Consider the following 26087-nt stretch of genomic DNA (forward strand, 5'->3'; position numbering starts at 1 on the left):
GACACTCAGGGTTTTAAGAATTTGCAGTTTTTCATGAATATATATATATTTTTTAATCTAGTCTCATAGGTTTAAATGTTTATATATAAATGTATTGTGGCAGTTGTTTTACAATCAGAAAAGCTTTAGTTGTGTTGAATGTTTTATCTCTGTACCAATGTTATTGTGGAGGCGTGTGAATTGTTTGCATCACACTGCTCACCAGCAGCTAAACGCAGTCACGATACTCCACACACAGAAACCCAACAGTGTCCCGACTGATCGTATAACAAACTTGCAGTGATAAACGAATTCATTTGTTTTAGTGCTTGAAAATGTCCGATAAGTCAGTGTCCATTCCTCCTTCTGCTAGAAAGTGAAAACTGTATGTTTATATAGAAATATAGCAATCCAGACACATAAAAAAATAAAATAAAATAAAAACTCCCATCCCAAAGGAGGATCTACTCATGAAAAAGCTGGCAACCTCAGAGTTGTTAGGTACCTGCATAGCACAACTCTGAATACTGAGAACTTTTCCTGCATAAATACTGCCATAACATTTGAACATAAGTCGCTAACTCCGCCCTAAATATAATTCATTCTTTCAGAGATGCCTGTTCAAAGGAAGAAGTTGTGGTAAGCTTATAACACTTTTAAGGAAATGTAAGTAACCAAATTACTTCTTTACTGTATTGCTAAGAAGGCCTTTAACATTTCTGTCATCCTAAAATGTTTGATTGTTTGAGTGACTCAGTTGTAATTTTGAATTAAGGTTATATTGTCTGTGCTCAGACATCTATTTATAAGCGCGTTTCAGGTTTCCTGTCCATGATAACGGCACATGCAAAGTGATTGACAGAGACTAGGCTGAAGACGCACTGAAGTTGTCCTCTAATGTGAAGAGAAAGATGCGAGATCAGAGAGAAAACAAGATCTAAAAGACGTAAAAGTTCAAACCCACCCACATGGCAAGAAAGGAAATGTGAGCAGATGGAAATAAGAGGATGGTTGAGGAAGTTGAGGGAACAGGAAGATGCCTTACCTTGCTGGCCGCGTCGCTGGGCATACACCACCACCACGGCTGCGAGCACCACGTAGCACACCGACGTCACAACGTTGGCCATCTGCAGAGACACACACACAAGGGGGCAACGGTAAACTTCCGGCCAGCCTGGAATAAAACCCAGCACCACTGATGCTGAGTCAACATGAGGAGCTTCCTCGTTCTCTCTCCGTCCCTTTCGGTCTCCTCTCTGACTGCCTCCTCATCCTCTGCCGTTACTCTGCTCTCCCTCCCTCCCTCCCTCCCTCCCTCCCTCCTGCACTTCATCACTCACCCTCCCTCCCGTTTTACAGATCCTGCTCAGAAGAATTGGCGTCTGCAGGGAGCGCTCACTCCATTCACTCCACACACACACACCACACACACGTGCCTTTAAAGGGCCAACGGAAGCCGAAAGAAGTCTGACCTCAACCTCGGACCTCTCTGGCCTCAGGCTACAGAGGGAGAGTGGAAAAATGAAAGAGAGACGCAGCACAATGCCAGGCTCTGTCATTTTTTATGGCCTATAATGAAGTACAGTACTACATGCAAAATTCTCGCTCCTCCTCGGACTACTTTAAATCCCATCCTTTCAGTCCCGTTCTCTTCCTCTTCTTCTCTCTAGCTCATTTTGTTTCCCTTCTCACTCCCCAAATGGAGCATTAAAACCCAGACCAAGAACAACACCTCCCAAGGTCTGGGTATCAATCTATCTCTCTAACCATGTCCCACATTTCAAACATTAAAAAGATCCTACAGTTAAAACAACACAAGGAGTTTTTTTTTTGTCCCCCCCAGAAGCAGATGTGCAATATTTCAATATTTGAGGCATGAAAAAAAAAAAAAATCCCCCAGTTAGCCATGGGAGGCAATGCAAGCAGAAGACGAACAGTTTTGAATTTTTTATTTTTTAACACTTGTTTCAATTTTCTGCCTTAATCCCATCAAGCAGTCATTTATTAAAACAGGAAATTGTGACACGCTACATGGGCTAACATGCTAATGGTTTTTGCGTAGCCTAGCCCCAGCTCACGAAGGCTTTTTCACCAGCAAAAGAACAACCTTTCCTTAGGCTCTGATGTCGAACAGATAACTGAGCGGGGTGCTGAGCTAATATTTGTGTGGTACTTTTATCTGTCCACACAGTGAATATAGAGAATGTTTAGCTTTTGGTCTGCTACTTATTATAGCTTAATTTATGTGTCTGCCTGCTAAGCTAGCCTTTTATCACCAGACTGGATTCATTCAGGATTCATCGCACGGAAATTTGCAGCAGATTAGAAACAGACATCGAGTACTCTCATCGAGTACATATGAAACGAATCAATATATTTTTTAGGTGTGGGAATGATAATGTGTCAATGAGCATTTTAGTGTTTATTAGCATTATTTATGGCATTAGTTAACAGTAACAAAGCATGCAGTTTAACATGAGACTTGACATATAAGAAATTATTCAGGCTTTCATTGTCAAACATATTATTTAGTAACTTTTATGAATTATTCCGAAACTACAGTGAAGCAAGGGTAAAAACAGTTAAGTACAGGTCCGATGTATGGCAGAACAGTTGTTGGAGCTTTAATTCAAGCAGTGACGGGTTCCAGAAGCAACTATTTTAACACATGCGACATCACCTGAGTTATAAATATCCGCATTAACCAGTTTTTATTCCATTAATAACTATTTTTTATTGCATCAATGACTAATTTTCTATTCCACCAATGACTAATTTGGTGGTCATTATTAATACAAGTGTTAATTATATATTACACCATTGCGTTTTATTTATGAATGTACGGAATAAAACACATTGGGGCATTGCTGTTATTGAGGCGGAGTCACATGACTTTTTTATGCACATTGAGGAATTTATTCATTAAATGTATGTCCATCATATCTTATACACATGCTTTCTTATTGAATAAAAAAAATATCCACGTTAATTGAGTGTATACGTTTTTTTTATGCCTATTTTGGAGATTTTATTCACATATGGTGTTTCCATCCATCGTTTTTTTTATTGCAATATCCCAAAATTCACATAAAATACAGGTATGTGGATGGAAATGTAGCTAACGGTAGGGTGTTGTGCTGTGAAGTGGAGTTAGAGGTACCACCCTGAAGTTGATTATTTTCTTATAACCACACATTCTGAAGTGTTTTATTCCTGTTATGTCACAACAATTTGCCAATGGGTACAATTTTATATTGGCATAGATTATATCCATTTACAGTTACATTTAATGTTATGTATCACGTCGAGGCTGGAATCGGTGTCTAACTACACATCCCAGAATTCAGCCTAACCTACAAACATGGCTTCTGAAGACTACAGTACCCAGACCTTCTCAGATTCACACTCTCCTGATTCATGATTACACACACCTGGACTCAATCACCTGCACTGCCACACTCACACTATATAGGGATGCTTTTCTTATTCGTGCATCCTCGCATCCTTTCCTTGAGTCATAGCTCCACCCCCTTAAGATGTGAGGGAAGGATGCAAGGATGAGATGCGAGGAGAAAGGCATCGAAGCAAGTTGAATGGAATATCCTCGCTCTCTCAAGCGTCACTTCAAAGCCATGTCAATTAATGATGACTGCGCTCAGATGGATGACCTCACTGTGCTTCAGGGACCGGCCATTACGTTGTTGGAGTTTGGTTAATAACAACATTCGAAATAAAGCTAAATGCACTGATAGTATGCGAATTGTCTGGGTTATTCAACAATGAATTAATGAACAAGACATAATTTATCGCATCTTTTGTGCATCTTTGCATATCCAAACATACAAGCATCAATCAATTACAATACTCATTGTAAGCATACTATTATTTAATTATATTTCACACAAAATTCCAAAGGACTTTTTGTTTGAGATTGTGGCAGGAGGAGGGGAATTTATACATACATCAGGTTTTTTGACAAGAAACACTTCCACATAGGATACACCTCTGTATCCTCTCTCTTAACTCCTCTGGAAGCTTCCTCACTCCTCATTCCTCACCACCTCGCAGTGCAATTAGAGAATTAATATGTCCTTCAAGATGACTTCAGTCGATTTCCGAGTCACCGGCTGGAGGACGGAGGACCGAGGAAACGAGGAAGCAAAAATTTGAGCATTGAGGACTCTCAGTATTCACATTCGTTGCGTAGTATATGTGTCTACATGTCTGTTGTACCAGTCTATACCAAGCCATTGTTTGTTTCTCGGGTTTTGAACGTGTTTTGTGTTTTACGTTTTTTGACTTTCCCTGCCCTTGTTTATGCTGTTTGTACATCGATCGACCCACGTCTTTATACTGTTTACCAAGTGATTAAAAACCATTGAGGACCTGCGTTTGTGTCCGTAACTGCTTTGTGACATTATGGAACGTCCATGAAATATTTGTTCATGACAGTTCCTTCCTCACCAGCCTTTAATTTTCTCTAAGTTAATAATAGAAAAAACAAATCACCTTGACATGATAGTAAATCCCTCATCCTGCAGTCTATCCCATGTTGAATTGATTGAGTATTTCTTATTATAAGATCACAATAAACCAAATTTAAGATTATTAAACCCATTTGAAGCTTGAAATGGTCTTTTTAATATCAAAATTATCTGTCAATAGAATAAGAAGACTACAAGTTTGAAATAAGTAATAATATCTAGTAGAGCGGGTTGTCCACTAATCGTAGGGTTGGCGGTTCGATTCCCGGCCCACATGACTCCACATGCCGAAGTGTCCTTGGGCAAGACACTGAACCCCAAGTTGCTCCTGATGGCAAGTTAGCACCTTGCATGGCAGCTCTGCTTCCACTGGTGTGTGTGTGAATGGGTCTTTGGATAGAAGTGCTATATAAGTGCAGACCATTTAATGATCTTATATTTGGTTTATTGTAATCTTATAATAAGAAATACTAGACAAATCTGAATATATTCAAGAATAAATATATTTTCACTTGCTGAGATGACTTTGTTTTTGCAGTGTAAATAAAGACATCACCATATCAACATTGTTTACGCATTCATACCGAGCGTCTGCTATACAAGTCAGTGTGTAAGTTGTTACTAAAGAAATGATAACATACTTTATTAAAACAAATGCAGCTGGAACTACTGTCTGAGCTGCTGTTTATCAACACCTAAAATAATCAACACCTTCTGACCAATCAGAATCAAGCATTCCATGTCTTAAATAATGCTCGTTAAGGAGCCCGGTTTGAATGATGGGATAATGACGTGCCATCAGTGGGCAACATGTTGCAGTATTTCTCAACTGTCCTCTAAAATAATCAGCTAAATGCTAAAAGACTCTCGCTACCGCTTGCTATTCGTGCTCTACTCAGCTGTCATTTCTTATCCTGTCCATTCTGAAAGTGCTTCTAATTAATAACATTTATAACCAAACTGTATTTGAAGAACATAACCGGGATTTCGTGAATAATTTCAGTTACAAGCACAGCACAAAAGCAGAGCTTCTCTGGAAAGGTTGAAGGCAACCATCAGGCAACGCACATGACTGACAGTCCATATTTCTCTCAGCATTACAGGAATGAAATTCACTGACAGCGGTGAAATTAAAATTGCATCTCACTGTTCCTGCTCTTGAATTCTGCTCCTTCTCTCTTCATGTACATGGCATTTAGCCTGTTAAACGCTGGGAAAATAAGTTTGATAACTGACAGCTCGGAATCTTTTCTTTTCTTCAAGTCACGCTGCGGCACTGAAGATATTATAATAACCCCTGCGTATTGAGTGCCGTTTCGTTTTCCTTCACCTTCTTCCATTTTTATTTATTCATTCTTTATTTACGGCCTCGGTGCTGAATAGACGTTTCACTTCGCCACTTAATTAAAATATATAATTCATTATAGCCGCCAAATGATTCTCTCTCTCTCTCTCTCTCTCTCTCTCTCTCTGTCTCTCTCTCTCTCTTTCTCTCTTCCCAGGTTCTTTGTGATGTCCTGTACCATTTGCATTTAAATTGGAAATTCCAGGCTGAATCCTGACGAGAGATGGGACGAAGTATCACACACACAAAAAAAATGAATCCCATCGCAGCAAGAGTCCAGAGTCCCATCATGCTGATGACTGACACACCAAGAGGACTCATAAAAGCTCCTTTTAGAGAGTGTTTTATTTCCCTCATTGGGAAAAGAGTGAATTGTGTGAATATGTGAATGCATACTCATTATGAATCTATCTGCTTTGTGTTAATGTAGATAGATGTGTGAGGTTTAGGTGGATGTCTAGTGTCAAAAAACGAAGAGGTGTGGCCTCCCATGAGTGACAAGTTATTTTATTATTATTATTATTATTATTATTATTATTATTATTATTATTATTATTATTATTACTTTTTTCGTTTATATATATATATATATATATATATATATATATATATATATATATATATATATATATATATATATTTTACATCTCACTTGATGTCCTAAGCATAATGCAACTAATATATATATATTAGGATTTATGCTAAAAGGCCGCTTTTATGAATAAAATATGTTGTCAAAATATTTTTTGAGTTTTTCATTAAAGACTAGACCTGCTAATTTTGATGTGTAACTTCTGTGTTTTAAGATCGGGCCACTATCACTCAAAAGTATTCTCAAAAGTGGTAGATGAGTCATCGTGAATGTCTTGTGTAAATAATAATAATAATAATAATAATAATAATAAACTTTATTTTATATAAGGCACTTTTTAAGAGAATATAGGCATGTAAAAAAAAAACAACTGTTAATAATAAAATATAATTCAATGATTAATAACAATAATAGTTATAATAATAATTAAATAACAACAAAAAAGTCATCAAGTAAAAGCAATCCTAAAGAAATAAGTTTTAAAGAAGATTCAAATACATGTTTACACGGTTTGAACTTCCTGATATTAACTGACCCTGTGGAAGTCCTGCCCCCTTTTCCTCACCTCATAATCTCAGTAATAATTTCAACCAGTGCTCTTGTCTAGACTCAATTTTCTTGCTTGAAAGCTGCACTGATACAGCATCCTCATCCTCACTTTCTGTAAGGTAAATGGAGAACAGGCCTCATCTATCAAGCTGGATTTTATATGAATTTATTTGTGATTTGTTTGCATGATTGTTCATTTACACAAGAAATTTGGTATTCATGAAAATCCAGTAAATTCGTAAAAACATTCATATCAATCCTCCCCTTGGAAGTTTGTAAGTGTGTAGCAATTGATGCATAAGAAGACTAGCTAATATAAACCTCGACTAGACTTCGTCTAGCTCGACTAGCTAATATAAACCTCGACTAGACAAATCATATAATTTGCATGGATTGCTGCACTTTTATATATGAAATATATTGTCAAGTCCACAACGTCTTACAGAAGTGCTTTGTAGTCTCTATCGAAATGATAAATCCTTATGCAACTTACAGACATGAGCTGAATGAAGAAAGACACCGCAGACTAAACTCAAGTACTCAAGACAGGTTTTGGATTTTGAATTCACGTTTATAAGTTTTCAAAAATTAAACAAAAATTAAACTATATAGAAAATCAAATAAAGGAAAAAAAAAAAGCTAATGTAAGTAATTATTTGAGAGCTACAACAATAACAAGCTACTTACATTTGTAACTGAAAGTTGGCTGATTGTTCGTCCGCCATTTTTCTGAGAGGCTTCAGAAAACATGATGTCATTTCCAGTAAGGGAACATAGTGAGCATCGATGCTCCCTGGTTTTTGCGTGCATTGTGGGGATTTTTAGGGAGCGAATGTTCCAGTACGCTGGAAGGATTTTGCAATTCAGACAGCCCTTAAAATGGCCAACTCCCTGATCAGTACCTTGATTACTCAACTAGGTAACTGGTTGAGACATATTCGGCCATTGAAAGTTTTTTTTTTCTTATAAAAAAGTAAAAAAAAAAAAAAAAAAAAAAAGGGAATCAGTTTTTGGCCAAAAGAGAAAAAATACACCAAAGAAAAAGAAAAAGAAAACAAACAAATAAAGCTTGTTAGCAGTTTGCCAGTAAAGGTTACCAGTAGCTACATTCGAAAAGCAATATTTTTAAAAGGATTATATTGAAAAAAATTTACTATTTACTACCTTATATTTATATAACATTTTTTAACTGTCTACAGTGTTTTTACTCTTACACCCCCCCTTCTTCTGCAAGACTATCCATTATTCATCTTCGGGTTTGGCATTAATATTTACATTGAGGAATAAGGGAAGTATCCTGTATTTATGTATTTATGTATTTATGGGTATCCTCCAATGGATTAAAGATTAACATTTTTAATTAGCGAGGCTTTGTTTGTACCGAAAACAGAACTCCATAACTCACAATCTCAGAATGCATCCTGAGCCCTCCCTCTACAAATACACACACACACACACACACACACACACACACACACACACACACACACTTAGAGAGAGAAGCCATCTCCTGTAATTAAAGCCTCTAATTAATAATTCTCCTCCTCAGTCGCCTATTATCAGAAATCTCTCAGATTAGCCATCAAGCTACACAGGCTCATGGCCCTACTTGCATGCATTCAGTGAACCTGACCTCTCTGCTTTGTGTCTAATTGTATGCAAAAGATACCATCAATCCTGTCAAGGCCTGCCTAACGCGTGGACTTTGAGCAGCGAGTTTCAGCTCTGGTGTTTGCGTATGAATAAAGAGCTGCAATCAATAGGCCATCAGCCCGGGCGTCTCTTTTAGCACCTGTCAACTCTGAGTGTTTGGGTAAATGTGTGTTTAGGTGCGAGTGTGGGCTAGCGTGCGTGAGCATGCATGCATGCATGCGTAGCGGTGTTTGGCTAGCAAGAAACAAGGGGTTCAGCCATCTGGAGTCCGTACACGAGCCCGGACCTGTTCCACACCCAAACCAAATACAGGTCACGTCCCTGGGGCTGACCTCTCGACCCTGCTGAGTGTATCAAACCAAAGCAAACAGAGCAGGATGGTGGGTGGCAGAAGCCAGGTTACTCCCGATCGCCTGCGTTCTGCTAGTGCATGCTGGGAACAGATCAGTCTGGTTTAAGTCATCGCTGTCAGTGCAAAGAGATATACGAGGTTTATGAGCTGTCGCTTTACACTAGCTGTGTTATTTATGTGCCACTGAGTTCTGCTCAATCGATACGCACTGCATTTAAACTCTGAACAAGATCAGTTCCTTATGATAAATTCATAAAACAACATGTGGCTGAGATAGTAATATCCATAAATGCTTAAGTCAGAGTGTAAATATTTCTGCAGGAATAATGAATGTGATAATAAATGCTTTATGATTATTTTAAGACAAAATCCTGACTTTTTGGCTGGCCATCTTCTAACTCGTATACAATTGATTCATTCACTTATGATGCTGTGTTGCCTTTTACGAAGTGCCTCAGAGAACCCCAATGTTCTCGTGTATTTACCCTGGCTCACCCTGCGTGTGTCTGCTCTAAATTAGTTATTGATGGGAAAGCGCATATGGCCATGAACTCTGTATGGGAGCTCAGAAATACTCTTATTTACTCGGCTTCTCCAAGCCCTCAAAATACAGCCTTCATGAATGGAGCTTTTCCTGGTCGGGGTTTCAGGCTCAACCCTGACCACCCGGTGCGCTAACCACACCACGCAGCCCATCCCATTACCGAGAGGCTAAATAAGCAAGCGTCCCACCAGCAGGATGCACACAAGATGCTTTTTTTTCCACTATAAGGAAGCTTGTGTGGACGTGGTCGTGTATAATCATAGTGTTGTTTACTTCAAGTGTATAATAAAATGAATGCGAAGCTGTGAATAGCAGCTTGAAATGTATGAATATTTTGATGGTCAGATTTGGGTGTGTGTGTTGGGGGGGTTATTGGAAAAGCTGCGTGTTGGTAAACAGAATGCAGATTGGACAGCTTGTGCGTTCTTCTGGAGGAAGGCCCAGATTTCTTCCTCCACAGCAAGTCGGGGGAAAATATGTCCAAATGACACCAATACGCCAGCGTTGTCTAATGTTTATGAATCCTGCCCTTCTGCTGAAAAGCTATTACCGTGTACCGAGAGGCAATAATGGAGCCAGAGCCAATTTGAGTGTTCAAACTGGTTGCCAGATGAATGGATATGATCAATGATGATGATCATCACAATCAGACTGTTGCGGTTTCTCATTTTGGGGTTGTCTTTTCTAAACAGAAGCATACAGGAGCTATTTGACACTGACTTGGTGATCTATGGGTTGCGATCAGTTTTCTAGCCCAAGGTGAGCATCTGTTACAGAATGATGGGTATATGAAAATGTCTCTATATTTCTATTTCTGCCTTCATTCCAATAAGGTGACAACAGTATGTTAATATCAGATACGTTGCCAGAGGAGTCATGCCTCATAGATTTGTCATTAGCAAGAGGGCTAAACTAGTCCTACTTTCATCACTAACATTCTGGCTAACTAATAGTCTGTGGAGCTAGTCTAGCTACTTTTGTTACTAAATGTGGCCAAGAACTACAGTCTTTCAGGACGATAATATTTTTCCCAAATATGCGAGTACATCTTGTTTTACGTTAACCGTTGTAAACAAAACTCTGGAATTTTTCAAGATGCAAACTTTTTTCATTCCAGGTGCAATCTATTTATAGTGCAATAGTACACCTATATATGCAATTTAACAATTACAAAAACAATTACAAATAACCTCCATATAATTATAAATTGTTTAATACATTTTAACAGCCAAGAAACTACTAAAAATAAACATTTACCCTCAATAAAATGGTAGGATCTATGAGTAGGCATGAATATGCAGTCCAAAAAAAGTCAATTAGCACACTTTTATCACAGAAAAACACTACAAGACTTTAGTGTAACACTTTCTATAAAGCCAATATTCATAAATCATTACAACCATGATTAAAATTCTGCTTTTTCAGTTGGTAATGATTACTAGTCTTTTTTTTTTTTATAAACCCTAATAATGCTTCATAGGGGCTAACAATGTGCTATACATAATTCCTTAATAACTGATAATCATGTTGTTACAAAATGTTGCTATTCATTGTAATGACATGTGGTTAGAAGGTAAGATAGCCTAACTAATAATTGGCCTGTGAATAATTAGAATGCAAATCCATTAAATTATTATTATTATTTTTAAATAATTATAAACACTACATTAACAGCACTTACAAGAACCTTAACTGCAGATTAATTGCAAGAAAAAAAAATGCAGGCACATCATGGTGGTTGAACTGCCAGAATTTATATATATATATATATATATATATATATATATATATATATATATATATATATATATATATATAAATAGATAGATAGATAGATAGAATAGATAGATAGATATGTGGGCATTTTGTTCTAAAACTTTTTTTTTTTTTTATGTGTATCTTTGGCATTTTTGTAATTTATCTGCAACTATGAAAACATTTTAATGATCCAAAGGGAAAATTCTTTATGCTGTGTTCCAGCAGCATATATAAAAGACAAAGCACAAAATAGACATAAGAAATAATGCAAAAATAAAGATAAGCAAAATAAATATTGAAAATATAGAAAAGTAAAATATAATTTAAATGTAAAAAGTGTTTCCATATGACATTACAAAAAAATATACCATCCATCCATCCGTCCATCCATCAATCTTCTATACCGCTTTATCCTTTTCAGGGTCACGGGGAAACCTGAAGCCCATCCCAGGGAGCATCGGGCACAATCCATCACAGGGCACACAATCACATACACATTCACACACCCATTCATACACTACGGACACTTTGGACATGCCAATCAGCCTACCATGCATGTCTTTGGACTGGGGGAGGAAACCGGAGTACCCGGAGGAAACCCCCGCTGCACAGGGAGAACGCGCAAACTCCACACACACAGGGCCATGGTGGGAATCAAACCCCCGACCCTGGAGGTGTGAGGTGAACGTGCTAACTGTTCGCCCTAGAAAAAAATACCTTTTAAAACTAAAAATATTGTATTACAAATGACTGAGGGTTAATTTAACACACTCAATGAACCTGATGCAACCAATGATGCAATTTTACAAAGCACACTTATAACAATTTACGAATATATGCTTCATAGAAAGTCTTTCCCCATTTATATCTGAGAGAATATATGATGATAATAATAATAATATATTTCACAACCATATACGTATGTTTTTGCTAGAAGATAGATGTCTAGCTATCAGTACAGAGTCTGAAACTTTTGGTCACTACCTACTTTCATAAGAAGAGTTGATTTGATTGGCATTGCAAACCACCAAACAGACCGTTCTTATAATCTCTGTGTAATTGTGCAGGATATGTTTCAACTCTAATATATGGAGTCATTTTAAAAAGCCCATTGTGAACTTTTCTCAATCCAGTCACTATATCCTTCATTGCTCTGACTGGACAGTGTCTAATAAACTTCAAAACCAGGTCAACCACAAAAAGCACTGGTCTTGCATTCATGTTGATTTATTTGTAGAATATCACCTATAAATAAAGCTGAAAATGAAACCAGCGCTAACAGCTGGGTGGCAGCGCTAGGCGTCAGTCTCGGTTGAGCTCCAGCTTCGTGGTTGGCGCAGGGGCAGGCTCCATGCCCTGCAGCATGCACGCTAAATGTGTCCATGCCTGCCACCTCCGCGGGAAGACAACATCTGTTCTTCTGACAAACCAGCTAGCAGGAGCCAATAAATTACTGCACCGTATGGAAGAGACACTACACTAACATAATTCAAAATAATGAAAAAAACAACAACCTGACAGAAATATGAAAATATGAGGAAGATGAGCCGAAGTGAGAGAGAGAGAAAGCGAGTGTGTGTGTACTCAAGCCTTGAACAACCAAACGTGAGTGAGTTTTAGCATGCAGAGAAACCTTTTCACCTCAGCGCACTCCCTGAAGCAAGCCAACGCTGCCACTTTGTCACTCAAAGAGCGCTTTCTGTGAGTCACTGAGTGCAGGTGTCAACAACACAGCCTGTTTGTGTGTGTCTGCTCTCTACTTCCTTCATCTAACTCTCACAGCACTGATGCCTCAGAGAACCCTGACACATGGAGGATAACTCAGTACGCATTCTTCTTGTGTATAGCTAGCACTGTATATGAGTATGTGTGTTTTATATATAAAAGTCTAAGCGTGTATGTATGGAGCGTACATGTGCGTACACAGCTCTATCAAGGCTCAGTTTGCATAGTAAGCTTTCCAGGTTGCTCCTAGTGCAGGGTGGATAAGTCTGGATAAACTGTTCCAAGCCTAATATATGGTGAGGCCAAAGTGCAGCATCAGAACTGCTAGCAGTAGTGTACAGGCTGCAGAATTAGAAAGAAACCCAGGGGGCGTCCGAGGCCGTGATTCCAGGTTTTGGCGAGCATCGGTCCTCGTCACGGCCCTGACAGAGTCATTAGGATTTTATTCCCAGTTCCCTGCTCCTTTCATTGCCTATTAGGCATACAATCCATTACAGGATGGCCACACCAGCTCCCCAAATTACACGCTGGGGAAATATTCCATCAGCATGGCCACTTGCACTCTCTGGCACTGACATGAGGTGGAAAGAAGGAATGTCAAGGAAAAAAAAAGCAACAGGAAGATAATGATTCTAATGTAGTGACAGAACTAGAAAGCAGCCTTTAGATCATATACGGCGTTTTGGTATGGAGATTGACATAATTGCTGCTTATAATATCCAAGGACATGTCATTGGACATCAGTAAAATGTTTTTTGTAGAATAATACATTCAGTATATTTGCAAAAGCATTAATTTAGTAGTTTATGCTGGTCAGGGTCTTGGGCGATTCAGAGCTTGTCCGAGGAACGTTGGATGTGAAGCAGGAATACAACCTGACACAAGACACCGTTTGAAATGATCTATGTAATGTCCTTCTGCCAAGTAGCACAGAGAATATCAGACTAAAAACAAACAAACAAACAAACAAAGTTCCTACATGTTCATTAACCTGATAAATGTTATGATACAACATTCCCAGATAACGGGATGAATTAAACATTCTCACCATTCTACTAACCTAAAATTGCTAACAGGGCATAAACTAGCTAGATATTGAGATTTCAGTGTCTACAGAATGTCTTGATTTGCATCATTATATTCTCACGAACATTAACAAATGTTAATTACTTAGCTGGCAGTCTCACAAGTCAGGTGTCTAGTCTATGTATCACTAGAGAGAGTCGGGTCATTTTCATCACTAAACCAAGACCCAAGAACTGACGATTTTAAGACAAGAAGCCAGACATTGAAAACGACCAACTGCAGACATTCAGCAGTCTCTCGGCAAATACACACATTTATCTTGTTTACTCACCAATAACAACAAATCAAACTTTTTTTTTAAGATCCAAGGATGTTGTAAAATTTCTTCAATCTCATGCTCTGAAAAAACACATTGTGTCAAGATGTTCAAAAGTGCCCTAAGATGTTACCTAAGAAAAGCACGTGAGGCTGAGACTACCTAGTTACTAGCATGCAGGTTCTTTGGCTAAACGTTGCCTGGTATCATGTACAGTCCTCTTAAAAATTAGCATAGAGGACAAGATAAGTTCAGCCTGTGAACCCTATTTCCATGTCCAACTGAGCTCATACATTGAATCATGAATCAGATTATTTTGAAAGTACTGAAAAATAATAGGAAATCTTGTGCTAGGCTAACGAATTTCAATCTAGCAATTTCATAACCTTTTAGAAATCATATTTATGACTATAGGAACAATTGAAGCCACAGATCCAACAGCATCAAGTGAGAATAAAGAGGTATATTTATGCCTGTAATTTTCCTGTATAGCACTTCAATGAAATGGACTATTAAACAAATCATTATGTGTAAGCTTTATGAACACAGGCCAGCAGGCATGAAACAAATGAAGCGACTCGTGCATTCTCTGCTTTTCTTTGACTGTTGCCAACTGGGATTGTCCCTGCTACACAAACCATGTTTCTTTTCCATAGCATCCATTCTGAGTTTAATTTCAGATTTCATTTTGCAAAACTGCGGGATAAGCATCGGCATCCCACGCCCAGCGAGTCGGCATGATTACAAAAGTGAGCCTGGAAATTGTCATGTCTGCACCCTTCTCCCTGACAGAGTCCATCGATTTTGCACTGACTCGCACAGAAGAGTCGGACCTCAGCACGGCCCACCTGACCGAGCAGCTATGAGATTATCAGTAGCCAGACTCTACCACTTTCTGCTCTGGTGGGTTGCCATCTGAAGTGAAGCCGGGAGTGTGGATGCAATATGCTGGAGAGAGTGAAACTTGGTTTTATAAGGGAAAATAAAGATGAAGAAACAGATAAAAGCTTCACAATGAGAAAGACAAGATCCATCAACGCTGAAGGAGTGTGACTTTGCGGAAGCCTGAAGCAAGCCTGGCTGAAGCTTCAAAGAGAATTGAAGCGAATCTATAACAAAGTTGATTCTTTTATTTTTGTAAAACTGAAATTTGCCTGCTCATCTTCTGATCCTCACTCCTCAATTACATGTGCATAATCAGTCTGCATGACCTCTGTCTACTGACCTGAAAGTCTTCTAGGAGTGGGAGGCGCATGAGTATGAGAATGCTCACGGCAGCAAAAAACACCTCGACGCATTAGAGTGCAACTGATATTGGAGAATGCCCATCTCAAGAACGTCTGTCTTTGGAATTAGATTATTGATTAGGTTCTGCCTCTCCATCATTGCCCTCAAAGTCAAGACGATGGCAGCTCTTTCCCATCTTATCTTACAGCGTCCATTCCACAGAGTGGAAACTCTGATCGGCTGCTGCTTGCAAAAAGCATGTGATATAGTATATCTGTAGTGAGTGCAAAAGCAATTAGAAGCGTGCTAGCAGCGTTGCCGACTCTTTTCAGTGGAAAGTAGCTAATGCATGCTGAAAATAGTCACTAGAAGTCACCAGATGATGTCACAGACTGATTTGCATATAGATTGAATCATCATGATCATTTGCATATCAAAACATGTTACATGAAGATTTGGATGTAAGATTTTCGGAAGATGAATAGAATAGAATAGAATATGCAAAAATGATGTATTTCCAAAATTCTATCATTTCTATTCAGAATGCAGATGAAACAAAGCAGTGGTAACAGATTACTGATTAAATGATTATAGATGGAACAACTTGCTTCATTCCTTGTAAATATCCCCAAGAACAAAGAAATGCACAGATGGACAGACAATGGTGATTAGTGATTGGTTGTTGGGAAAAATTGTGATCAGTTATTGGTTGTTGGGAACAGTAGTGTTCAGTGATTGGTGGTTGGGAACAGTGGTGATCAGTGATTGGTCTTTAGGAAGATTGCCGGTCAGTTATTGGTTGTTGGTAAGAATGGTGATCAGTAATTGGTCATTGAGAACAGTGGAGATCGGTGATTGGTGGTTGGTAACAGTGGTTATCAGTGATTGGTCATTGTGAATAGTAGTGATCAGTGATTGGTGGTTGGTAACAGTGGTTATCAGTGATTGGTCAGTGGGAACAGTGGCGTTCGGTGATTGGTGGTTAGTAACAGTGGTGATCAGTGATTGGTTATGAAGAAGCGATGGTGATCAGTGATCAGCTGTTGGGAAACAATTGTGATCAGTTATTGTTTTTTTGGTACAGTCATGATGCATGATTGGTCATGGGGTACAACAGTGATCAGTGATCACTGATCATTGATGAGAACAATGGTGATCAGTTGTTGGTTGTCGGAAAACAATTGTCATCTGTGATTAGTTGTCCAGAACAATGGTGATCAGTGATTGGTCATTGGAAACAATGGTGATCAGTTAGTTTTTTTTTTTTTTTTTCCAACATTAGTGATCTATTATTGGTCATTGGGTACAATGGTGATCAGTTGTTGGTTATTGGCAACGATGATGATCAGTGATTGGTTGTTGGGAACAATGGTGAACAGTGATTAGGCTTTGCCTACTGAACCTGCTCTCTCAACTCGCATAAACAGCAGCTCTGATGTGAGCTGGAAAGCCATATTGAGTGCAAACAGCTGTTAATGTCTGCTCAAAATGTGCTAGATTTGTCTCTATGATCTTTTTTGAACAAATATCAAACACCAAATCTAGTGACAAAGTCATTTAGTTGGCAACCTTTCATGCTAATGATAAACAAATGATTAAATTGAGCAAATTTAGAGGTGCTTTTTGATAGCAATTCACTGCATGCAATTTGAATGCGCTGAAATTTGACAGTGCATCTTGCGTGTTTGCTCATCCTCTCATGAATGCGACTCAGCAAAAAAAGTTTAAGTGCTAATGGCATGCTAATAGGGACGGCTAATGGAGTTGGCTCTCTTTTCTGTGCACCTATTGACTAGGATCCAGCAAGGATATGAGGCCATACTATACTTTACACCTTCTCATCTATGTCGTCATCGGCTTGTAAGCTAATATAATTCAAGCTTCACTGATCTATTGATCAAACTGCAAGTCAAAAAGTGCTTTTTTATCACAGGAAAATTAGCTGAGGGGGAAAAAAATGACTGCCTTTCAAGCAGAGAGGATATTAGCATTTTGATAGCCTGAGGAGGGGATAAAGCTGTGTTTAAGGGGGAAAACAGACAGGCTGAGACATGCCAATATGATGATTCCTTTTATAATCGTTTGCTGTTCAATCAAGGATGAAGCATGGCTGTGTAACTTAGAAAAAAAAAAAAAAACCTGGCACCTGAATTTACTTCAAGCGTATTAACCGGGACAGCTTTATTTATATCTATATATCTGTACTGTATATCTATATTCAAGGTTGAAGTTGCTGACACTTAACTGGTTCTGTCATGTGCTGGTGCACAATTGACTGGCTCTCCTTCTCAATCCTCTCATTTCGGACAGTCAGTAATAAACACTCCACGCAGGCTTGTCTGCTGCTGTCATGCTGAGCAGAATCAGCGGCAAGTGCATTAGCTGCTCTACCGGAGAGCATATTGATCGTCTCTGAACATGGTTTACAGCTACAGAAAAAAAAAAAATAGCCAGGGAGAGCCTGGATACAGGATGGGAGCGTGCATTTTATTCCATGTGGATCTCTGCCAAAGCTTCACTGCTACATTACATAATTACAAACAGTTCTTAGTGGGTGTCCAGACTAGGAAACTCACAGATATGAGTATATTAGAAGCATAAAGACATTAGTGTGAGAGACGACTGGGAGCCGTATTGAGCTGTCTTTTCTTTCATCACATGATGCTTCACATTACAGGTGAGTTTTGGCACTCAGCATGTGTACTGCAAATAGGGAATCTTGCTACAATGCTGTTTTGTGCTAAATTGTCAGCATTTCTATCTCAGTTATTTGTGTCATCCAGAATAACGCAAAATTACATGTAACAGGCTTTCCTCCATATTACAGTCTAACAACCACCACCACCACCACCACCAACAACAACAACAACAGCAGCAGCAGCAGCACAACAGCAGTAATTACCATTCGATTCATATAACGGTCAATATGTGATTATATTATAATATTGGTTCTTTTAAGGCTTAACATTAATATTACTGGATCCACAACACAACCCTGTCCAGGATAAAGAAGACTACGTATTGCAATGTTTACTTTCAGAAGTGTTGCGTTTGGTGTAGCTGGGAAGGTTGTGTAAGTAATGTTCTAATAGCATAGCGAAGCAAACCATTATTTATAGCTGATATTTTTTAGAGCATTGCATGAATGTTATTTTTGGACAGTTACAAAGACAAAATGTTCTGTTAGTGTTTTAAAAAAATAAATTATTTAAAAAAATAAACAAATATTGTGATTAGTTTTAATAAAACTAGTACTATCTACTACTACTACTACCACTAATAATAATAATAATAATAATAATAATAATATTCTTCTTCTTCCTCTTCTTCTTCTTATTATTACCAAAATAAATACATACTTTTATATCATAATAAATAATTTATATTACACAAGTTTACTACTACTACTACTACTACTACTACTACTACTAATAATAATAATAATAATTATTATTATTATTATCATCATTATTATTATTAGTAGTAGTAATAGAAGTAGTAGTATTAAATAATATTATTATTCACATTATTATTAGTATTATTTTAAAAATAATATACGATATTTATTATAATATAAAATACTGTATTTAATTTAGCGCCGTTAAGGCTTGTTAATATTACTGGATCTACCACATGATCTACCACATGACCAGGATTTTAAAAAAGCAACAAAAAAACAAATGAACCATGCTTTTTTAAAGCTTTTAAACATGTTAGAATGTATTAACACCCTACTGAGGCTCCATTAAGACAGTGATATATGAGGGGAAATAAAACATTACACCTTAGCTGAAATCACTCTCCTGAGTTTCGATAGTACTTACACCCTTGGCTTTCTTTATTTAAGCTATCAAGCTGATCAATAACAGAGTAATTGTAATTGTCAGGCTCCATTTTCTCATCAAAGACCAGAGTTTTAGATGAGAAACTGAGATGAGGTTTGCTTCCTAAGCTCCAGCCAGCTGAAGCCAGTGTTGCTGGAGAGGCATGCTGCCAGGGACACACTCTGCCCACCATGCCCTTCAAGCTCTCTCAGCCACTGGAAAGCTTGTGTAACATCAGCATATTGAGTTCAGCCACGGAGATGGAGTGCAGGCATTTCCTGTCTTCTTCTGCGGCTTTTGATCGATGGTGAAATGGAGGGAAAATTATCAGGCATGACTTGAACAAAGCAAATACGATAAGGTTTTATTCTCATTGCTGCCTCGTGAGGATGTTGCACCAAATGAATCTTTGGACTGTTTCTTGAGGAATACAGTGTTTCTCAGGTCAGGTGATGTGAAGAAGTGCTTCAATGTCTGACGAGTCTGATTTGATGAAGATGAGAAGTAGAGTGGCAACACCGACACTCTGTGACCTCTGCTATTTATATAATTAGCTTTGATGCATGCAGCCATGGTCACCTCTCCACTCAGTGAGGTCAATAACTCCTGGATAACCTCTTTCTCAAAGATTGTTGTGGGAGGCACAGGGGCATCACTAAGAATTAAAACTGAAGCACCAGCAATGAAATGTTCATTAAAAAATGTACGTGCTCTTGCTAAAAGCATAAAGTGATAAATTAAAAACAAACAAAAAAATCTAATCAATAGAGAACATCAAATGCTCAGCCACTTAATGTATTTGTCCAAATCAAATCAAATCAAATTAAAATAAAATTTTTAAATGATGGCATTGAGTGTTCGACCAAATGAGTTATGATGCCAAATAAATGTACAAAATATACTGGCCTAATAGAGTCCATTTACCCATCAGTATCTAATGATTTTTGTGGTTAATGGAAACCATCAACTCAAATCCCATTAGGAAGTTAATTTTTCATATCTTTTTTTAAAGGGTTACTGTTGATAACAGATAGCACAATGTCAGAGAAATTCTCCACCATGCGAGACCCCAATCAAAAGGCCCTGTAATGTATAACAGAACAGTCCACAGTGTCATAGTAAAATGCATTTGTGTGTGAAATTGAAGCTGTATTTCTGTTTACAGCTATCTCTAGATGTGGGAGCACTATGCTTCTGTTATCAAAGTTACTGCTACCAAACAAGTACAGGCAATATTCAACACTTGAGTGTCATTGCCATTGTCATTAAGATGTTTATGCTGATATCGGAGACATTTTGGTGGACAATGAAACAATGAGCAACAATGAAAAGTGACTTAGATTGTGAAGTATAGTCTATATTTGGGGTATTCAGCTAGAATTTGTCATTTGCTCCACTTACTGTTACAGTACCGCTGGCAGATGGCACTGTGGCGACAACGTGCATGAGCGGCTTGAGAGCGCGTACGTGGACGTGATTGAAGTGCGCATGGACGCTAAAGTTGTGTCAAGTGTTGCCAGCTGTCGGAAATCAAGAGACTGGTTACTTAAACCCTTCGCGTTGCTGAGCACATCGCGCGGCATTAACCTAACGTCAAGTAAAGTAAAGTAAAGTAAAGTACAGCAGAGAAAGGACTAATGGTGTAAGGACTAACAGAGAAGATGACGGAATGAATAATGGTGCCAGGTTGTGATGTTGCCACGCTCTGTCTGTTTTCCTGTTCCTTAGCTTACGCTTTGCTAAGAGTGTTTATGTCATGCCAGAGTTAAGATTGTGTATGCCCTGTCCTAGTTAAGAGTGGTTATGCCCTGTCATAGATAAGAGTGCTTCTGCCCTGTCATAGTTAAAGGATGTGTTCATGCTCTAGTTAAAGGATGTGTTCATGCTCTAGTTAAAGGATGTGTTCATGCTCTAGTTAAAGGATGTGTTCATGCTCTAGTTAAAGGATGTGTTCAAGCCACAGTTAGATGTGTTCATGTCTTAGTTTAGAGGAGTGTTCCTGCCTAAGTTAAATGTATGTTTGGTGCATGAGTTAAGCTACTGGTTCTAGGCATAAGCCTGTCCTAAGTTTTGTGCTTCATGTTTTATCCCGAGTTGAGGGATAGGTTTTCCGTTGTAAGTCTTTAGTGTAAGTTCAAATAAAGACTGTACTCCTGCACTTACTTCCTGTCTCCAAGTCCTGTTTCGTAACACTTACATAATATTTCTTGCTTACAAAGGCTTGCTCACAAAGATATATATATATATATATATATATATATATATATATATATATATATATATATATATATATATATATATATATATGCCTGTTTGAAGAAGTTGTATGGTGTTTCACTTTTGATTAAGCACCACAAACTTTGAACAGATGAGACCCCTATTTTGACTTTGAAGCAAATAAAATAAAATTCTCTGTCTAGTTGTCTTTAAACATTATGTTTTCATCATTGAGATGGACTTCACTAATCAGACCACAGAGGATAAATGAAATAGACAAGTTGTGCCAATGTTGTCCATGTGTTCTAGTTGTTCTAGTCCTTCTTGTTATTAATTTGTATGCCTCAAATAACCTTAACATATACTTCAAACAGGATGGAGATAAAATAATTAAGGATAAAATATTTTTAAACATTTGACCTTGTGGTGACCTTGACCCTGTTTGGATCAATTCCAAAATGTGATCAGTTCATCTGCAGATTACAGTGCTCCATCCATCCATTTGAATACTGCTTATCCTGCATAGGGTCACAGCAGAACCTGAAGCCTATCCCAGGTAACTTGGTGCACAAGGCGGTGGACACCCTGGACAGGGTGCCAGGGCACAATCGTACACACACTCACACACTATAGACAATTTGGAAAGATATATCTTTGGACTGGGGGAGGAAACCGGAGTACCTGGAGGAAACCCCCGAAGCACAGGGAGAACATGCAAACTCCGCACACAAAGGGCAGAGGCATGATTCGAATCCCCCACCCCCGGAGGTGAGAGGCAAACGTGCAAACCACTAAGCCACCATGCCCCACAGCTTACAGTGATAATTCTCTATAAATCCTACAAACATTCAACCACTCGTTCTTGAGATATTGCGCTAACAAGAATCTCCGACGGACAGATGGATGGACAGACGGACAACTCAAAAACATAATAAAATTTTAAGAAAGTCTGAAAAAATGTTCCTTTCTCAAGTAAATGCATGTGATTAACCGCAACAGACAATCTGTTTAAAAGTTCATGTTAAAAATACTAGAGTCACTGAACTGTGACCTCACATGTTGATCAGTTCTGCTACAATATTTTTCAAGCTCGATCCACTGAAATACTTTGATGGGTACTTTTATTTCATAAAAGTTTAAACAGGCACAACACTAGCTATTAAATTGTATATTAATGTTACAGAAATTGCTGTGTTTTTTGGCAGATGTTAGCTCAATACAAAAAATCCAACCTCTTAGCTCAGTCCCAGTCTCCAAAGCCGTGATCCTAAAACACATGCCTAGGCAAGAACGCCTAAATGATTTATAATTAGAAATCCTTTTTTATCCTGATTGGTTAGATGTTGCTGGTTATTATGTTTTACAGCGTCTGGCTGGAGGTGTTTTATTTATTTTTTCTCTGCGCAGATATTTTATTGACAGCTGCAAAAATGTGAGAAGAACCTCACAATAAAAAGTGTTCTTACTTCTGACCCTAGTTTTAAAGAATAGTTTAGATAAGAAATGATGAAGGATTTAACAACCGAGTGAATACACAATGATTTCATGTTGTAAGATTTTAAAGTCCCTGAAAATTGCTGTCATTTATTACGATATTCCAAGAACTATGATTATTCCAAGCGCAAGGGATTCGGTTTTGGTATTCAGCCCAAAATTTTGGCTTCGGCCTCTGCTATGAATTTTCATTTCCACACCTCACTACAAATGATAAAAGCTTTCTCCTACCTGTGTGAAATAGAAAGCCGAAAATGTTGCTTTGTAATTTGAACCATGCCTTTCAGAATAATGCTTACTTTATTTTAATAATTAGGACTGTGCTGTATGCTAATAGTTAGGAGCCCTTTGATGTATCGATACACATCACCATAAGGACATTATAATACACGTAGGAATAACTCACCAGATAATCGCACATCAGACGTAGTGTTGGTTAAATCAATTTGGATCAAGGTAATGAGATGCTACCTAATAAATAATTGAAATCAGACTTTAATCAACAGGAGACTAATCTTCTCTCGTCCAATTTGCCGACTGAAATTCTAAAAGTAATTAACATTCAGGCAAACAAGTCTTTATTAAACAGCGGTTTGCCTATAAAAGCATCGCTCTCTCATTAACTTTTTATGCCGTCGGTTGTATCCGTGTCTTTGGTTGCTTTTACTTGAATGTAACTTGATGAAGGATGGGGTTAGGTGAGTAAAACTTGCTCATGGGGTCAAAAGATGAGTCCATGCAGAAGATGAATTCATGGCAGCTTTTAAAGGATTATGAAGCGACACTGCCTTTTTTGCAGCTCATCCCTTCCCTGTCCCTCTAACACCTACCCCATGTCTTTCCGAGATCATCAGCCAGAGCATTTCTCATTGCGAATAGTTTGGAAGAGAAGTCACAAGTTTACTTTTTAAGCGCTGGGGAAAATAATAAGAGGAGAAATGTAGATGACGTTGAAATATTTGTGATGCGCTTAGCGATTCTGGTGCTAAATATATCTTCATTATTCCTGTGAGAAGTTAGCAGTTGTGTGTTGCGCTGATGTTACAGGAGGACATTGCTAGCACGGATACAATGGCAGTGAATAGAAGAAAATAAAAGAAAAATCTCAAAAATAAAAGTGATAACAGGGCAATTTCCTAACTCACCATTCTCCTATTAATGTCATTTGGAGACATACAATTTTGAACTCCAATACAGGGCAAACATGTAAGGGTTTCACTGAGGCTTAGTTTGGCTAGATAGCTATGTATGAGACGACAAGCACAATGGTGTTGATGGTGGTATTAGTATAGACGTTGAAGCTTTGGAAACTTATCTGTTTGAGCAGAGTGTACAGCTGAAAGCATCGCTTTCATTAGGTTGAAATGAAACAAGGGCAAATTCCAGGTAAATGGTGGTAAATTAGGAAGTTGTTAACCAAAGTGAAAAGAGACAACATGCTGTTGAAAGAAGTTAAAACAAAACACACACAAAAAAAAACCCATCTTGGATTACATTCTGAAAAATTTCTTTTGACGGGATGTGTGATCAGCCGTTTACAACTGGGTGTATTTGAATCTGGTTTGTTTCAGACCTGTTAGAGTTATGGACAAGCCCTTTTCAGACCATTTCATGATGATCTGGCTCCAATATTGCACATGCACACATAGATCCACACAAACAATTTATCTGGCTGAATATGACTAGCAGCTGCTCTTTTGTAAAAAAAATAAATAAAAAAAAAATAAAAAACGCTCGAAAAAAAGTCGTCATATTGCTGCATTATTAAAGTGCTCTTTGAACAATGACCTTTAGCGGATGGTGGGGTTTGGTTTACATGCGATCGCATCAGTAGGCCGGCCACAGCCGCGGGCCATGCAAAACCCTGTGAGCTTGTCCAGTCCAGAGCTGTCGATAAAAAAAAAAAATTAAAAAAACGCAGAGAGAGGCTGCCAGCGCTGCACTCAGCGCGTCCTTGCTTGAATCCGGTTTCATATTATCATGGATGAAAGGGAAACCTCCTTAAATGGGAGTGAGATAGATCCTCCAGCTCAGAGAACCACTAGGGACCAGAGACAAGAAAGTGATTCCAGGTTCACAGCACTGATGTTTTGCAAGTCATCCCAGGCCGGGGTGGAGAAGCGGCGAGGTTTGAGTGAACTTCAGGGCAGAGCAAGAGAATACAAAGACCACAAGCAGCCCACAAGCAGCTGCATCAGTGGCATTGGATCAAACGAGAGGGCTACGGCATCCGAGGCTCTAGGTTTACAACCCACGCCCGACGAGGTGTTGTGGAAGAAACCACATTAAATAGATTTACGCAGGAACGCAGCACGACACACGGTGGATTAAGGAGATGGAGGGGGTGTGGGGGGGGGGGGGGGGTCTTTCATTAATTTAAAAAGTGAGCAGCTTGCAAATCTCACCCAGGTTCACTGGTCTGGAAGAGTAGCAGTGCAGGATTAGTAGGGGGAGAAACCTGGAAAGGGAAGCCTCTTGACCAAACTAATTAGTCGAACTGTGAAAAAATGGGCTACGCCTCATACAGAGTCCGGGGGGGAGGGGGTGGGTTAGAATACATAACACGGGTGAAAAGTGATGCGGGAAGGCACTGGAGGAGGGCAAACAGAACACAAGTAGAAGCGATAAATCAGAGACTTGAACATGACAATGAGAGGGGAGCGGCACGGCAGCGATGGTGGAAGCGGACGTTGACATTCTTTGTTAATGCCAGGGCAGCAAATCCCTTAGAGACAGATCCTGTTGCCAAAGAAATTTCGAGGTAAGCAGGAGAAAAATGAAAGGTTTTTTGCCCAACCGGAGATGAGAAAGATTATCCATGATGCCACACCTGCACCTGAACAATATTCTGTATATGAATAGACAAGTACCCAGGTTTTTTTTTTCCAGGTTTTTTTTTTTTTTTTTTTTTTAATGCAGCTAGGGCTACAGTAACCATGTAATGGAGATATCAAAGGCCTTCAGAGGCTACTATTGTAATGGATAAGTCAAGCTAAATTTCG

At 38.5% G+C, this 26087-nt stretch overlaps 1 protein-coding gene across 2 annotated transcripts in view; it reads right to left on the minus strand.

Moving 5' to 3' along the window:
* Positions 1–26087, minus strand: part of cntfr (ciliary neurotrophic factor receptor) — a 183318-nt gene that overhangs the window by 113201 nt on the left and 44030 nt on the right. Inside the window, exon 2 of one of the 2 annotated variants that reach the window (XM_053646065.1) lies at positions 1025–1106. In XM_053646065.1, the coding sequence (XP_053502040.1) occupies positions 1025–1106 (82 nt within the window). Of the gene's footprint in view, positions 1–1024; positions 1245–26087 lie in introns of those variants that run through there. The other variant, XM_053646067.1, reaches the window with a different exon arrangement.

The sequence above is a fragment of the Ictalurus furcatus genome, chromosome 16 (assembly GCF_023375685.1).
Source record: "Ictalurus furcatus strain D&B chromosome 16, Billie_1.0, whole genome shotgun sequence".
NCBI lineage: Eukaryota > Metazoa > Chordata > Actinopteri > Siluriformes > Ictaluridae > Ictalurus > Ictalurus furcatus.